General features: G+C 36.9%; 1 protein-coding gene across 2 annotated transcripts in view; it reads right to left on the bottom strand.

Annotated features, from left to right (window-relative positions):
• The window catches only part of Ccser1 (coiled-coil serine rich protein 1), a 1,322,544-nt gene that overhangs the window by 607,118 nt on the left and 696,314 nt on the right, over window positions 1–19,112 (bottom strand). For both annotated transcript variants that reach the window (XM_032906396.1, XM_032906397.1), the window contains exon 8: window positions 3,625–3,708. In XM_032906396.1, the coding sequence (XP_032762287.1) occupies window positions 3,625–3,708 (84 nt within the window). The remainder of the gene's footprint in view (window positions 1–3,624; window positions 3,709–19,112) is intronic.

Genomic DNA, 19,112 nt, shown 5'->3' on the forward strand with positions numbered 1-19,112 from the left:
AGAATCTCTGGTCAGAACTGTGCCCTTCTTGACTCACACAGTAGGTCCCCTTGGAAGAGGGAACGTTGGGAAGTGGCTTTAATTAGATGACATCACAGGATTGGGTCCTCTAATGGATTAGACTAAGAGAACACAGAACTTGCTATCCCAATCTCCCACTGTATGTAGTGAAAAGATGGCCAGCCATCAACCAGGGATAGTCCACAATGGCACCCACCCAAGCTGGTACTCCAACCTCAGATTCCTTACCAGACAGAGTCACAAATTAACTTTCTTACACTTAATATGACATATAGGAAAAGCCTATCTTCCCTGCAGGATTTCTTTCTCCCTGGGTATCCATATGCTTATCATGTAGTTTCATAGTTGGACTGAAAGTTAGTATGGTGCCTCTAAAGCAATTGTGCTCCAATGAGAACACGTTTAGATATATTAGATATCGATGTAGGCTGCTCCTCACATCTACTGTGGAAGTGGAAGACGTTATTGGAACCCTATCACATGCAGAACTCACAATAACTCTAGCATGTCAAGAGTATTGTGGTTACGTTGAAAAGACGGCTATTGGGAATGGCTGAAAAAGAAGCAATTACAATTTTCTCTTCTGTACCGACAGTAACTGACCACTGATTAACTCCATTCAATGGATGAAACTATCAAGGTAGATGTGCCAAATAATCTTGATCATCAGTAGCATATATTAAGAGACACCTTGGAGACTGGTTAGGTACATTGCTATGTGTATGTGAAGGCATTTCCAAGAAGGATAGCACCATGGTGGCTCTGATCTAATGAAGTATGCAATCAGCTGATATGATCCAAATTAGAAAAGTGGATTTGAGGTAGAACTGCCTCAACAGTGAGTGGGCAGATGTGGAGGAAGAGAGCCACTGGCAGAACAATATTGAAGGGCATATCTTTCCTTCATCCATGATGTGTTGTTGTGCAATATGCTTAAAACATTGAAACAAACTGATCAGGGACTGTGAGACAAAAATCTTTCTTCCTTAATTTTTTTCGCTCAGATATTTGTAACAAGAATGAAAATTCTGAGTAGTACTGTTCAACCAAACAAATACAATTCCAAAGGAAGCATTCTTAATCTATGCTTTTATTGGAATAATTACTTGTAATTTTATTCTATAATATACAGGTAATGGATTTGCTTATAATGTTATCAGTGGTCAAGAAATAAAGAGACCCATGTAGTAACTTTTAAACCATTGTGTTGTTAATCTTTATAATAATAAGCAGCTGTTAAACTGCTCTTGAACTTTATTTCTGATTTGTCAAACTGTCACAAATTAGCCTGCTGTTTGTGAAGTTCTGCCTGTTTGGTTTCCCTGGGTCAAGGGATTGAAGTGCATATTTTACACATTAGAGCAGACCTGGCCTCCAGTTTATCCCAGCATCTCTCAGACCCTACCTGGCATACCCTATCTTGAACCCTGGTCTTTCCTCAGAGGCTCCTCCTTGTATAATTCAGACATTCTCTCCCTCCCCCTCTCTTTTCAGTTCTTCTCTTTCTCTTCCCCTTCCTCTCCCTCCACATGGTGAATGCCCTGGACTAAATCCTGTGGCCAGTGAACCCAAGAGCCGTTTTGCAATAAAATGGCCTTTAATATATTCTAATCTGATTTGAATTGGCTCATTTCACCGGCGGCTGAGAAATAATTCATCACTGTGTACTTGGGTACCTCACAAATTCTTCAGATATAGTTTGAATTGTTTTCCTTTTTAACACGTTTCCCTAAGTCATCACACTTTTTTCCTTACCTTTGGAAAGTCCTTTTACCAAAAACAAATTTCACTGCAAAAGGTAACAGCATTCTTTTGCTAAAACATTCTGCATGTTTATGCAAACTGTGCAGCCCAGACATTGAAATGGTGCCATGATTATTACTTTGGAAAATTTCAAGGGTAAGTAGCCAATTTAGACAAACCCTGTTTTGGGAGGGAGGGACACTGAATTATTGTAATCATAGTTGTAGAACTGGCTCTCGAAGCAATGATTTTCTTTCTCATTTCATTGAACAAAGAAAGGTCTGTTTCTTGAACATTCTATGTCTTAAATCTGGTCAAACTGATAGTAAGAAGAAAAATGAACAATCTTTTTTTCCTGAGTTAATTATTGAAAATAAGTGCTCCTAGTCAAAGTACTAAACAGATAATCTTAACAGGTAATAGCAAATAACAGCTAATAACAGATCTTGTTATTTAAGATTGATTACTCCATTTGATAATAGGTATTTGTATTAGATATTTGCTAAATTTAGAGATATATTTCTATGTCATGCAAACAAAGCTTGGTTACAATATATGCACAGAGCAGCAGTTCTCAACCTGTGAGTCATGATCATTAGAAATGTCACAGATACCCCATATGTACAGCAATGCCAACCAACCAGAGCTTCCAGGGACTAAGCCACTACCCAAAGACTATACATGGACTGACCCTGGACTCTGACCTCATAGGTAGCAATGAATATCCTAGTAAGAGCACCAGTGGAAGGGGAAGCCCTGGGTCCTGCTAAGACTGAACCCCCAGTGAACTAGACTGTTGGGGAGAGGGCAGCAATGGGGGGAGGGTTGGGAGGGAACACCCATAAGGAAGGGGGGGGGGATGTTTGCCCGAAACCGGAAAGGGAATAACATTCAAAATGTATATAAGAAATACTCAAGTTAATAATAATAAAAAAAAGAAATGTCACAGATATCCTGCATATCAGATATTTACGTCTTGATTCATAGCAGCAGCAAAATTATAGTTATGAAATAGCAACAAAATTTTATGGCTTGGGGTCACCCATGAGGAAGTGTATTAAAGGGTCACTTTTTAAATACATAATAGATACTGTCTGTACTATTAATATTCTGCTGATCCTTGAAACTGGGTATTTCTTATAGTGCAGAGAATGCTCCTCTTGTCTGTGAATGGGCCTCAACTTTTAGTAGTAAATTTAGAAGCTTGTGAATCACATGCTTGGGACTGTCAACCCCTATTATAAATAAGGGTCAAGTGACAGTAAAAACACTGCCATCTGTTTAGATCCATAAAATGTTCTATGAATGTGAATGGTGCTAGTATGTGAATAGTACTCAGAAGCATGTTGGCATGTGGACTTAGTTATTCATTAAATTGCATTTTATAATACCCCAACATTGACATAGTCAAATGTTATACCATCTTATAATATGTTTTAACTAGTACTTATTTTGTAATGCTGATAATGTATCAGAGTGTTTTCTACTGTATTATATTTTGTCAGTATCTTAAGAATTCTTGATGGGTTAACATCATCACTTTAATTTGTATTTTATGATTCTATGATTTATATTTACAACAAGTGTACTGATATTCATTTTAAACTGTTTCTCATAATGTATATAAATTTAAAAAAATCTAAATAAACAATGCCCATTCATGTTCTACACAGCAAACATACTATTATCTTCTAAACATTTGATTCCTAATATTTCTTTATGATACTTTCATTACTAAAGGATGTTAAAATTGATAGTCATATTAAATCATTCATCAAACACGAATAATAATATCAGTGTCAAAAGAAAAAGGTTTACAGCGAATAACCCTGAAAGTATCTGTTTCAGCCAATCACTTACCAGCTCTGCCCGAAGGTGAGAAATGAGCTCATCCCTGTCCTTCAGTTGCAGCCTCAGCATGGAGCACTCGTCTTTCATTACATCCTACAAGACATCAAAGAGAAAGTAGAATATGGTCAGCCCTCTCGCTTTGTTTTTCACAAAAAAAGGTCAACTTCACACAGGGAAATAATTGTATGTGAGCAATGGAACTCACTTTTACCTATGATGTGATATTTGTTTCCATGCTTCTAAATTGCAAAACAAAGAGAAGCTTATGTTATTGTAACTATGTTGTACACATCATGTGTATTTCTCCTTATACTTTTTTTTTTACAGAAGGTAAAGTTTTCTTCTTGGAACACAGTTGTAAACATTGTGATGCTTTTAAAAAACAGGGGCATTATTGTTATTTCATCTTTTCTGGGTGCAAATAATCAATGTAAAAAAGTTAATTAAACTCTACAAGAGTTACTTTGGTTCTCTTGATGTAATTAAATGTTAATTCTTAAACCACCGCCGTGCTACACTCTCGTCATCAGTGATGAGCCTAGGGTACTCTACTAGTCCCTTTCATGAGGCATCACTGCAGCTTTGATATTCTCATGGTGAAAGCACATTCAGGTTCTACATCCATATCCAGGGCACCTGCAATTCTGTTAGCAGTTTTCAGATACATCCACCCATTACAGTTCTCTTCTCAAAACTTGTAATCACGAATTCAGCTTAGACCTGAACAGAATCTCAGCACTGTCTGTGGACATGCCAGCTTCTCATTCATTCATCATTCTTGCCCGGACCTCTATCCATCATCCCCACTGACCTAAGAGGACACACTTCCATGTTCCTAGTATCTACTCACTGAGCCAAACTTAGTACTAATTCTCTATTTTTTTGCTTCCTTAATATTTCTGACTTGATCGTTTCTGATTTGCACACGGTGCTTTGAATAAAAGTAGGCCCTACAGGCCCACAGGGTATGGAACTATTAGGTCACATGGACTGGAATACACGTGGCAAGGCTGGAAGAAGTGGAACTCAGTCACTTCTGCTGCCTGTGAATCTAGAGGTAGAACTCTCAGCTCCTTCTCCAGCACTATGTCTCTGCATAATGTGCTGCAGGAGGGAGTTTCTCTGGTGATGGCTGAACAAGGTACTGATCTATGAGTGTATTAAAGTATAGTTAGAAATTATTTTATCGCTACATTGTTTGTTTTTGCTTCTTTTTAAGATCAGTATTATTTTGTTTTACCCTAGGTCCATGGTCAAGTTTCAGATACTTGATCACAGAAATAGTCACTGATATGGGTTGTATCCCATGGCTTTGAGTCAAATCAGTTATTGGTTGGTTATTCCCACGAGCCTTGTGCCACCATTGTCCTACTGTACTCTCAGGTAGGACACCACTGTCAATAGTTTATGGCATCATATTTATATTTCTCTTTGGATAGCATGCAGAGCACCTTCCTGTTAACTAAGATGCTGAAACATAGTGGTGAAGGCTTTGCATAGGCACCAGCTCAACTATTTCCTGTTTAGTTAGTTGTATGGGTGTTGACTTCAGTAATGGGGCATTGCTGTTAGTTTGTGGAGAGAAACCTATAGTCTTGGCAACAGACTCAGTTTAGGGGGAATTCCCCATGGCCCTGTTGGCCAACAGACCAACTAGATATATCCCAATCTAAGCACTGGATACTTCGTTTGGAGATGAGAGATTGCCAATTGAGACAGTGTCCCCTCCATTCTTTAGTGGTTTAGTTTAGATCACCATTAGATGTGTATATATTTTAGGAAGTTTCTAGTGTATTACTCTTTTATTTTACACAGAAAATCAAAACCTCTAGCACAGCATACTGTATTCTTTGATGTCATCTGTATATTTAAGAAGATTCCAAGGTTTTGATGTCTAGCCACCTTAAAAATGTGTCTTCAAACTAAACTGAAATGTATCACACCTATTTTTGGATTTTACTCATTTCTACTCATCAACACTCCTGTTCTTTACAATATATACTATTGTAAGACAAATCTTGAAAATTACTTGTTATCCACTACTAACTGAGCTATTGAATGAAGTGTGCCCCCTAGATCATCTCATATGAAAACTCAAATGTGAACTTGTTTATCATGTTTCTTGGATTTTCTGTTTGTTTCCATGCTTCTCTGTATAGACCAGCTCCTGAGCATGTCCAAAGCACCAAGCATAGTATTGGACACTTATAAGATGCTCAGTTCACATTTCCTTCTTATAAAGAGGGAAAACAAACACGATATGCATAAGGAATATATCCATTTTCTCTTACATTTTATCTGACCTGACAAGAAAATATCTAAGGGACAACATGAAATAGGATTTTGTTATTCTAGGATGCATTTTACTTTCTCTGTTGTGAGAAATGCTATACAATTCTAATTATGCATATGGTCTTGCTTTTTATGATGACTACTGTTACTAATTTCCTTGGTAGTGCTATGATAAACGTTGGCAACTTGGAGAAGAAAAGGTTTATTCCAATTACAAGTTACAGTCTATCAGCAAGGGAAGCCAATGCCAGAGCTCAGAGCAGGATCCTGAATGTTGGAACTGAAACAGACCTATGGAGGAATGCTGCCTGCTTGTTTGGTCCCCATGGACTCCTCAGTTTGCTTTCTTATAAATGCCAAGACCACCTGCCCAGGCACAACAACACCCACAATGGGCTGAGCAAACTCCCGTTCATCATTAATAAACATAATGCACCATGTACATCCCTACAAGCCAGTCCACCAGAATCAATTCCTCAGCTGATGTTTCCTCATCCCAGGTGACTCTAGCTGTATGAAGTCAACAAATCTGACCAGTATAGCCATGTTAATAGTACAGTCACATTAACTAGAGATGCTGTGATCTTCTAGGTCTCCCACATATCCTGGGTTTCATAGAATGCATTTATTCTCATTCATTTTAAGATTACTTCTACATTGTACTCTAAGGAGCAGGAAATTCAAATTGTTTCACATTAATAAATGTTAACAACACTCAGGAGCATGTAAAATAATAATCATAATATTTTTTACAGTCAAATGGATCTAAGGTCAAATACTTAACACCATTTCCCAGATCATGTAAATACTTATGTTTTTGTATCTAGTAGTTAACATATTTTAACTCCATGGAAATCCCTGTGGGTGTTGAAAATCACAATAGGCTAGAAACTATATGTTGTCAAACACTGTATTTTTACTACTTATCCTTCTTAAACTTCTATACTATCACATCTAGAGGATGTTAAGACTCTGCAGAAAATAATAAACTCTCATATTTTCTCTTCTGGAACTAAATACTGAGAGAATTTAAGCATGCTAAAGGTTTAGTAGAGAAGGGAGAAGGGTAGCTAGGAAGAAGTGAAAAAGTAAAGACTGGAGACAATAGCACAGCCATATTTCACACTGAAAATACAACAGTTATCTACTGCCTTATGAACTTAGTCAGCATATGACAGGAATTACCTACTGAGACCAGCAGGTAATTGTTCAGTCAGTGATTTGAGAGTGCCTGAAGCAAAACTAGAACCCAGCCAATACTCTCAGAGTTTAGTCTTTGTTTTAGACTATCTAGTGATGACCTTGGATATCACTGGGCACCCACCAGATGCTGATGAGATAATAGTTTAATAGAGTCAACTGAACAAATGTCTTGCAGCTCTTACCAAGACTTCTGGGATTCAGCACGTTTCTATTTTAATTTTGTGGTGGTATTGATGATCAACAGTGGCTTTTAGGAATTAATTAACATTTTGTGAATTAATTATTTTAATATTGTAGGTTTGCCTCTGTTTTGCTTTCTGGAAGTTATAAAGAACTTCATATTATCAAAGATATACTCCCATCAAAAAAGCCTGAGACCTTATTCTGGTGGAAATTTCTCAAGATGTTTGCATATTCACAACTTTAAAGCTGATAAATATAATGGATCAATTTAGAGTAAAGAGATATTTAACATGAGTTACAAATAAGAGACTGAAGGAAAGGCCATCCAAAGGCTGCCCTACCTGGGGATCCATCCTATATACAGTCACCAAACCCAGACACTATTGAGGATACCAAGAAGTAGGAGCCTGATGTAGCTGTCATCTGAGAGGCTCTGCCAGAGCCTGACAAATACAGAGGCAGATTCTTGCAGCCAACCATTGGACTGAGAACAGGGTCCTCAATGGAGGAGTTAGAGAAAGGATTGAAGTTGCTGAAGGGGTTTGCAACCCCATAGGAAGAATAACAATATTGACCAACCAGATTCTCCAGAGCTCCAAGGGACTAAACCACCAACCAAAGAGTATACATGGGGGTAACCCATGGCTCCAGTCCTATATGTATCAGAGGATTGCCTTGTTGGACATCAATGGATGGAGAGGCCTTTGGTCCTGCGAAGGCTGGAAGCCCCAGTGTATGTGGAATGCCAGGGTGGGGAGGTAGAAGGGAGTGGGTGGGTTGGTTGGGGAGCACCTCATAGAAGCAGGAGGAGGGAGGATGAGATAGGGGGTTTGTGGAGGAGAAACTGGGAAAGGGAATTTGAAATGTAAATAAGGAAAATATCCAATAACAAAAAAAGGAAAAAATGGTAGTTCAATTACTGAAACATTTATATTTTTATAGTCATACTGACAGATAGAGTGATAGGATTTAATATTCTTGGTTTACTCATCAATATTGAATAAAGTGTTGTATCCTTTACTGGCAACATCACCAAGGAAGTCTGGTCTCACTCTGCATGGATCTCCCTAGGTTTTATTAATTTGCTTGCCCAGTAGAATAAGAGGGTTCATGGTTAGCTCAAGAAAAGTCTATTACCATAATAGTCTCTTAAAAATCTTCCTCTCATTTTGTATAAAGAATTGAGTAGTTACCACTGTCAGTAGGTGAGTTGCCAAAAAACGACTTGCCTCAATTATGAGCTGTGACCCCTCAAGTCAGAGAGAGCCTCAGGGGTTTGCAGCTCCAGTTCATCTCTGCATGGGAAATTGAAGTTACACTTGTCCACTGCAATACTATCAGCAGTTCTCAACCTGGGGGTCTCAGTCCTTTGGGCATAGGTAGTAGCAGATATCCTGTACATCAGATATTTGCATTACATTTCATGATGCCAGTACAATTACAATTATGAAGTAGCAACAAAATAAGTATTTTATTGTGAGTCACCACACTATGAGGAAGTGTATTAAAGGATCAGAGAATTAGGATTGTTGAGAACCATTGCTCTAGATGGTTTAATTAAAAAATTATGAGCAAACAAAATTGCATTTTAGCCACTGTTTTAAGAGCATCTATTATTATCATTATTGTTATTATTGTTGTTGTTGTTGTTGTTGTTATTGTTATTATATAATAGAGTCAAACAAAATGCAGGCAAACACTCAGGAGTCACACTGGAGTTGATGTACATGGTGACTCTTGGCTATACAACAATATATGCTATGATTAAAAACAAAACTATAGTGTGATTTGTTTTGATTTTCTTGATACAATTTAACTCTATACTTTTTTTCATAAAATTGCAAACTTAAAACTAGATTGTTAGAGATTTAGAAAATGTGTCCTAAATTCAGTTTTGAATTGAGTCTCATATACTATATATTCTTACCTATTATTAGAACCCCCTAATTTTTTAATGCTTATAGAAAATAATGTAAACAAAATTAAGCGCAAGAGGCAAAGTAGAAACTGTAAGTCCTCTTTAGTCTGCTCTGGTGCTAAAATTCGAAAATCAAACAAAAAATTCAGATAATTTGCAATTCAATTCCTCAGGTAATATTTGAACATAATTGTTTTCCAGAAGTTAAAATTCTATTTCAGATTTTCACGAGTTAACATGAAACTTCCTGTCTTCTGTCCAGGTTTTTTTTTTTTTTTTTTTTTGTTCTTTTTTTCGGAGCTGGGGACCAAACCCAGGGCCTTGCGCTTCCTAGGCAAGCGCTCTACCACTGAGCTAAATCCCCAACCCCTTCTGTCCAGGTTTTATTTTGCAACATAAAAGACTTTTTCTCCATTGTAACAATGAGGTCCACAGACAAAATAAATATATTAGTGACATAGACAATTTCATTGAGCCAATGAAAACAGAATGTTATAAGCAAGTGAAGAAAAGGGAAGCAACAGAAATACATCAGGGAGGAGAGAAAGCATGAGATTAGAAAACATGAGAATATACAGGAACTTGTCTGGCATTCCCTCAGCTCTCTCTTGTGTCTACTGTCCTGTAGGGAGGGCTGCATCTGGTCACTAGTGAAAGGAAGTGGTAAGAGCAGTTATCATAGGTCTATAGAAACAGTTACGCAGACCTGGAAGGTATAATCCTCCTCCTCCTCTTCTTCTTCCTCCTCTCCTCCTCCTCCTCCTCCTCCTCCTCATCATCATCATCATCACTTTAGTACGGGGAATTAATATGTCATCATGAAAATTAAAAACTTAAGTAATTGCTGTTTTACACTTATTGAAGTGATGACCTAACATTCAGAATGTGTGATTTCTTTGTTTTTGAGTACTTTTTCATAGAAATGTGAAAATAAAATATTTTATTTTATATTTTATATAATATTTTATATTTTCATAAGTATTATACATTGAGCATACTTAACCTAATAATCTGAAGTCTTAAATGCTGAAAAACATAAAAATTTTTGATACTACATGGGAAAATTCCACGTCTGACCTATTTGTATGACAACAAAGTTGCATTCACTTTAATCCACAAAGCTACACAAGGAGTGTGCACAAGGCCATATGAAATAGAAATGTGTTTTGTGTTTAAACTTGGGTCCCATCCCACAGATATCTCATGCTGTAATGCAAATAAAAATGTGAAAACATCAGAATCAGAATGCTGACTAATCCCAACCATTTTGATAAGGCATGCATCTGGCTAAGGTGGGGAGTTTGGGGATTAGGGGTGGATGCTTTGATTCTTTTACACAATATATTACCAAATATAATCGATCATTATTTTAAATATTATTGCTCTTAATTTGAACAAATATTTGTCAGATATCACAATCATGATAATTTATTCTGATATATATAAGAGATGTTAAGTTTCATAACCAAAATGAAAAATATAATAGAATTGACTTATATGAAGAATATAGTATTCATTAATTTTGACATTGAACCTGTTAGTAACTTCATTTTAAAAATGAATTATATTTGGAACATTGACTTTTGCCTGTAAATCAATCCAGAAAATAGTATAGGCTTTTAGAACAATGTATCTGATAGAACATTCCACAACTGAAGGAGAATATTGGGACATTGACTTTTTTAATCTCCAAATGGCTCTCTTATAAATAAAAAGAGAATTCTTAGCTATTTTCATATTCTAATAGCCCACAGTGCCTTGTATTTGTGTGGATGTTCTGCAATTCATAAATACTTTATGTAGAGTCTGTTTTACTCTAGTAATCGTTTTTTAACAAGCTATTTCAGAAAACAGCAAATTTCTGGGATAAAGGAGGCATTGGCACAAAAACTGAAAAGAAAAAAAAACCATCTTCAGTAAATACTAAATGAAAACAGAATACTGAGAACCTGAAATTGTGCCCACCATCCTCTTAATGAAACCTATTACAGTCCTATTTTTATTTAGTATATGCTGAAAAAATGTTAAGATGACTGTAGGACATGTAGACCTATTATTTTCAAAATGTGGTCAATATCTATTTTGAATGTAGTTCTTCACACAAACAATGAAAATGAACTCATTGAACTTAAAATAACATACTCTAGCCACTCATTTTCCCTGTTTACAAAGTAAGTGCAGACAGTATTTTAACCTACGTCATGGTTTATATCAGAACTGCTGCTAAGTGCTTTCACCACTGTATTCTTTATTTCACGTAATCTTTTTGTAAAGACAAAATTTCAAAGGTAAATGTGATATTAGAAGTTCCTAAAGACATCTTAGATTGGCTGTATTTCACGGTGGAAGGAATATGAACAAAGTTATCAGAAAAACTACAAGTTACTAGACATGCCAAGTTAGTGTCTTCTCTTTTAAAAGCCCATGGGTATCATCAAGGTCAATTTGAAACTATACCAAGACAAGTCTGTGAAGCCCACAGCAATAAGCTTCTCAACAGATTACTATCAAGAGGTTCATATTTATTCATATTGTCCTAGTGAAATTGTTTGGTAGGAATTCTAGGGGCAGAAAATATCCTCAAGCATCTTGGATTACCTGACACTATCATTATTTTTTCAGAAAATTGAATTAAGATTTTACAGTTTAAGTCACATGAACAGTTGTTTTAATGGCCCTTTCCACAATGTAGACTAAATGTGGTAAAAAAAAAAATCATGCTAAAAGTTTCTATCTCTTATCAAGCATGATTTAATGTCCCAGAAGAAAGGTAGGTCAGGGAAGGACTATGATGCCCACTGTACAGGGATAAATGGTTAAATTTTGAGATTACAGAGGGTTAAAGTGTTTCAGACTGTAACCGAATTTATCCTGGGCTATTTTGGGTCCCTTAGAAAGCTGTTAAGTGCCCATCCACTTAAGATGTGCTTTTAGAAAACCACTGGCTTCTATCAATCTAAAATGTTAGAATGTCATCAGGTAGAGTCTGAGTCCTTTTTCTAAGTTTCCCTACTTTGGGAAACTTCCTGGATACCATTACCAATGCATTTCCTAAGTGCCTACATTCAGTAGCAAATAGGACTGCACATAACCACAGCCACAGTAGAACACCAGGTCAGAGACTACGTGAATTTATTTCCAGGCCACATTTTCCTCACATTTTAAAGAAAGCAAATCTTCTGTATTTGCATTGTTGCATTACTAAGAAATTGAAGAGCACACTGAATTTATAAGCTCTTATGGAAAGGAGAAAAGTAATCCAAGAATGAAACTTGTCTCTTTTATGTAAAAAAGCATGTAGAACACATTTTTTCTCTTATGTCAAATGTCACCTGGAAGTCATGTTGAGACAGTGTTGAGTCTGCTGTGTTTCCTTGAATAAATTCTAACTAACCTCAACTTCTTTACCTGTCACTCACTTTGCAAGGCCTTCACATATCAAACTTTCCAGCAGGCAACCCCACCAATACATCTCACTTCTGGCTCAATACAAAACACTGGGCATCCAGGGCTTCCTCTGAGAGCTAAAAAGTATTCAGATTCCCCAATCCATAGGTCTTCTGTGAAACCCCAGCTAACCCCACCTTCCTTGCTATGACAGGCTGACTCCTCCATCTACTGCCTGTTCCCATACTTTCTCAGGGAGAGCTTTGCAAGACCCAGTGAGGCAGCCTTTGCTCATTGGAGCAGAACAGAGTTCTGGGTTTTACCTCTCAGTGTGATGTGTCAAGGTCCTATGTTCTATCATCGAAAGCATCTTTAGGTTTCATTTTTAATAAATGTGCCACAGGAGACTGTCTGCATGTAGTGGCACCACTGTCCTCTCCCTGCAACAAGGGAGCAAAGGCATAGCTCTTGGCTCTTGAACATGCATATCGGCTTCAGACATAAAAATAATCTGAATAAAACTAAGCACACTTTGCATACGTGTGTGTTGATATGTAAAAAAACACAGGTGAGAGTCATGCCCTTCTGAATTTGTCTATCAATAAAAGAGAATAAAAGCCAGAAAGACTTTCTATTTTAGACAGATCTTAAAATATTCATAGTATCCTGTTCCATGGCATACTGATTTATGAACCTGCTGAGAAATACAAAACTAAGCATTCATTGTCTTAGTCTAATTTCAAAGACTTTCTCATAATTATCGGATTTGGGAGATATCAAATAGCTGAAAGCTCATCATTGTGCTGTACAAAAATTCCAGACTCTGACACAATTTATGTGGTGGTTTCCATCAGTCTGAGAGGTCAGACAATAAACTACACATAGGCAATGAGCATTAGTCAAAGATACAGATTACAGACACAAAACAAAAAACAGAGTTCCAAATTGGGAAGGGGGAGGAGGTCCTGTTTTGGTCTTAAAAGTAATGGGCAGCAGCAGCAGCAGCACACATCAGTGTCTTCAAGTGTTTGCTAACTTATAATTACATATACCAGAAATCTTAAATCTTACTTGGGTGTATATATATTTCAGCCTGTCATGACTGTGTGTGGAGTGGACTGCTGCGCACATTGTATAATGAACTTGCACAAAAACACAAATTAGAGGCTTAAAGTAGTTGCAAGTTAAATTTAAGATCAGTGAGAGGCGAATGCCAGCAGCAAACCACTGAACTGAGAACAGGACCCCCATTGAAGGAATCAGAGAAAGAACTGGAAGAGCTTGAAGGGGCTCAAGACCCCATATGAAAAACAATGCCAAGCAACCAGAGCTTCCAGGGACTAAGCCATTACCTAAAGACTATACATGGACTGACCCTGGACTCTGACCTCGTAGGTAGCAATGAATATCCTAGTAAGAGCACCAGTGGAAGGGGAAGCCCTGGGTCCTGCTAAGACTGAACCCCCCAGTGAACTAGACTGTCGGGGGGAGGCGGCACTGGGGAGGGGAGGGGATGGCCCGAAACAAAGGGAATAACCAATAAAAAGAAAGGGAAGGATGGGGCTAGGGGATGTTGGCCCGGATGTTGGCAAACCGGAAAGGGAATAACACTCGAAATGTAAATAAGAAATTCTCAAGTTAATAAAAAAAAAAAGATCAGTGAGAAGACTTAAATGATTACTAATCATTGAAGTATCATTTATCATCCAGGATAGAATAAAATCTGCAAAAACTCATAGAACACACATCTTTGTTCTTAGACTGGCAGAAAAGGCTATGTGATTCTCTAAGTTGATATATGGCAGCTGCTCTACAAGAATTTCAATAAAGTAGTTATCACTAAGAATCTAAAATTTATGAAAATATAACACTAATACTCAGATATATCACCTTCAAGTGTCTGAGATAAAAATGAAGTGATGATTTGAGAATTATCAGCATACTGAAAATTCAAAAAAAATGAAGTATTAGTATATCAATATAGTAAAACAAAGTAAGACCCTGTGAATCTATGTATAATATCATGACAAAGTGAAAATCAGGAGTGCTATGTCACATGATAGATTAGGTAGGAAATAAACCTAACAGGAGTGTTCAGAAGGAGTGTTCAATGAATTTAAACAAAATAGAGATGTAAAGTAGGCTGAATAGTTGTTTTACTGATCACGAGTGTCAGTCACTACTGACATCAACATAGCAGTTTCTGGTAGGAAGAAAGTCCATATTACAGATTGCCTTAAAATGTACTGGAAAGAAAGTAGCAAGCTACCAATAGCACAATTAGCAACATGCGCACTTTTGTAAAGAAATATGTGAAGAGCAGACATGAAGAACATTAGCTGTCTTAGTGCATATTGTTTCCATGACAACTTATATGAAACTAGATATTTATAAAGCTCACTTCTGAAGAAAAAAGAACAAGGTCCCAGCACATTCTAAATTTAGATAATTGTCTCAGAACAATGGTAACATATTGTTGGGAGAATGTACGGAATCATATGATAAACAAGAAAGTAGGGAGGGAAGTCTCTCTTTATACACAAGTGCTCATGGGAACTAATCAACTCCTACCAGGCCTGGGCCAGTCTCTCAAGGGAGGATAGCCATTATAATCTAGTTATTTTTCACCAGACTTAACTTTCAGTAGCCCAGCTCTTAATACTGTGATAGAAGACACTGTGATTAGCACATGAATTCCTAGTGTACAACCGTACCTAAAACTGTTACTCGATATTTGGACTAAGACAGAAACCTTTTGCTGTTGATGCTTCTGGTGATGGTGTCCTGGTGATGATGAGAATTACGGTTATGATCATGAGGATGAAGAGGAAGAGGAGTGCATATTTTATAAAAGTATAAAACATTCATAGATTCACGGAAATATTGCAGGATATTAAAAAGCAAGGGAAAGAAAATTATTAAGGAAAAAGTTCTTTGAATGCTAGGAAGAAATTAGGCTGAATACAATATGTAGAGAAAATTATTAGCTTTACTAGAGAAGCATCTGTAAACAAGAAAATGATAATATTTATCAATGATGAATAAATGCTAAATTTCTTTTTTCCAAAAACTTTAACAATGCTATAGTGTTAAGAATGTGCATATTCCTTTCCAGATTCATATATTGTAATCTTTATTCTCAGAATCATGTGTTACTTAATTTGGAGTGGAGTTATTGCAGATATAATTGGAGATAATACTGGAGTTAAAAACATGCAATGATTGATAGCTTTATAAGGATAGGGAATTTTTACTAAAGAACACAAATATGGATAATTGTTTATGATGAATATGCTATCATAGACCTCAGAATACTGGAAGATAAAAGTGGGGCCAGAGAGGGTGTTTGCAAGGAGAGACAGAGAAAGAGATAGAGACAGAGACAAAGACAGAAAGACACACACACACACACACACACACACACACATACACACACACACACACAGAGAGAGAGAGAGAGAGAGAGAGAGAGAGATTATTGCTTTTGTAATGAGCATAGCCCATCAATATCTTGAGCTTACAATTCTAATCTTCAGAACTCTGAGAACTCTTTTCCAATCTACTGACCTTGTTATATTTTGTTGCATCCATTGTAGAAATGGTGCAGAACTATATGACAGATACAGACATAATTTCTGACTGTTACATCTTCTTAGACATTTTGTTTAAGTAGTTGAATTGATATAATATTTAATGTCTATGATAACCTAACATGTGATTCTATTTCTAAAGTTCTCCCAGCATTTATTATTAGTTTTAACACATAACGAAAATTTAGATATGGATGTGCTCACTAGAATTCAGTCTCTTTCTTACTTCGGTCTCTGCATATTGACTTAATTCTTGTACAGTCATCCATTTAGACTGCATGTGACTTGTGACTTGATATGTCCACCTCTGCCATACTATGCTAATCATTCACATGAAGTGGAACCTGGATGTGTTGGGCTTGATGCATTAATAATCTGGCAATAATATAGAAAAACACATAGAGAAAACAAAAGATTTGACAATCATGTAACGTACTGTCCAAAGTGCATATAAAATAGGCTTAGAATAATGCTATGTTCCAAAAAAGATATTGCAGTATTTAAAAAATGCACAGCAGACACCTTCAACTATATATCTGATCATCATTATTAAAACATGTAGTTCAGTCATCTTACTCTCATCCCTCTGTCTCTATCATTCCAGGGGCTCTTCTAAGTGCCACCCTGTCAGACTCTTCTTCTGCTTCTGCATCATTAGAGCCATGGAGAATGGACAGAAAAAATACCCTCCCAGCAGAGATCTTGAGAAACAAAGCAGAGGTACAGACCACAGGGAGACAGAAACAAGTTAGAGACCACGGGAACACAGCCAGGAAAATAGTTTAGAAATAACTTTATGTAAGTACCATCCACCAACTCCATGAATTCAAACTATATGTGTATTCAATGTCAACCAGCATATGGCTTGTAGAAGTTATCTTACTAGAACCAGCAATAAAACCATTGATGTTTTGTATCCCAATGACACTGAAAACTTTATAAATTTGTAAGAATACTACACATTTTGGAAACTAAACTTAAGAAAACACATACTGCTAAAAACCATGTTATATTAAATTTAATTGAGCATTAGGATTAGAAAGAAAATGGATGGCAAACTTTGAAAATTAACAATTTAACGTACCTTTTAAATAACATGGGCAGAGGTTAATTAGTGAAGTAACATTTCATAAAGGTCAACAGTGCCCTATTTCTGTCAACAACTGTCAAGTTATTTGACTTTAAAACAGAAAATGTATTTATAACTCATGAAGTCTTTGAATGTGTCATTTTGAGAGAATTTTACTCTAATGGTATTACATTATTTTGGAAATAACGTAGTTCTGTTCCCACTGATTATGAATTTAGATATGACTCCCAGGCTTCTACTGCTACGACAGCTAGACTGGGTCTAGCTGTGCAACATCTTGCATCACAGATAAATCACAAGATTATGACATAACAAAAAATTAAACAATGCTGCAGGTGGCAGGGATGATACACCCCAATCCCAGAGAACTCAACTAGCATGTGCTAGGGCCCAGGTTCAAACCTCCATTACGGGGAAGAGCACAGGCTGTGAAGTAAGCCAATGTTATGGAGAGCTTTTGGGAGGCTGAGGTGAGACTATTACTAAACCATCTGGCAAGCATTTCACAGCGATGTAGTCCTCCCCACACCCCCAGGTTCATGAGAACTAACTGGGAATGTAAATGGGAGCTCTCAATTCCCATCATCATATTGTAATCTCCCTGTTTGGAAAACACTTTCCGGAACAATTACAGAAGCCAATTACAGAAGTTTGTAAGATGAGCATCTGCAGTTTACAACTAGTGTGATGTTTGCGCACTGTAATCACAGTGTGTCGTGAACGGTTCTCGTGTGGAAATGCTTTCTATTATCTGCGATGATGTTGGAAAGATATGATTCTCAAGAATTGTTCAGAGATGCAGTTATTTGTCAAATCTGGGCCAGTTAAGGCCTAAGGTGAAGCACTTGCTCACCAATAGTCAAAGTACTAGAGTAAGAAGTCCATTCTTGAACTCTAGTAACTTTCGTCTTAATTATTATCAACTTCGTTATCTGAGTCTTTCAGGTGACTTTTCTTCATCAAACATCGTTACAACAACAGAAACAGATAATTGTGATAATGTATGAACCTGACTTCCATTTATGACGCTTATTTCAGTGAGACACTATTATGAGAGAGAGAGAGAGAGAGAGAGAGAGAGAGAGAGAGAGAGAAGAAAATGAGAGAGAGAGGAGAGAGAGAGAAAAGAAGCAAAAGGAAAAGAAAAACAGCTTTTAGGTTTATATGTGTGCATGTTTATATCTATCTGTACAAACATGTAGATGCTGGGAACATCAGAGAAGGCCACCTGAAGGCATGGTACAAGAGTCCTGGTGATTGTGAACCCACATGTGTGGTGGGAAACTAACTTGGGCTATCCTAGGTCCCCATAATGAAATTCCTGAAAGATGCACTACATTTCTCGGATCTGTGTCCTCATTTACTACTTCACATAACAATTTGATAACAGATAATTGTTTAATCTTCTTGTCTCTGAAAGCTGCTTTCCTGACTAGTCACTTAATTGAAATTTCACCAGTGTTAATTAGAAAATTATTTTTAGTCTTCAGTTCAAATCTCTGCTTTTGTTTCTGTCTTGCAAAGATTCCTTAAAATACTTCTCACTCCCAGGTTTCAACCCTTCAAACTTTCTGACACTTTGTTGTCTTTTCACTGTACTGTAAGGTTCATATTTCCCAGGCTTCTGTCCCAAGCCCTCCTCCACCTCCCCTTCAAATCTTCATCAGTTTCTTCCACAGCAACTATCTGTAAATTAACAATTGAATAATATGTTTCGCTCATCTTTCACCTGGAAAAACCCTGTGTTGAATTTGTAACTTTTTCCCTCATGTGTCCGACTCTGGTTGCACAGCTCGGCAGCTCAGAGTTTTTCCTCCAGTGTGCTTTTAGCCAA

Source organism: Rattus rattus, chromosome 6 (genome assembly GCF_011064425.1).
Source record: "Rattus rattus isolate New Zealand chromosome 6, Rrattus_CSIRO_v1, whole genome shotgun sequence".
Lineage (NCBI taxonomy): Eukaryota > Metazoa > Chordata > Mammalia > Rodentia > Muridae > Rattus > Rattus rattus.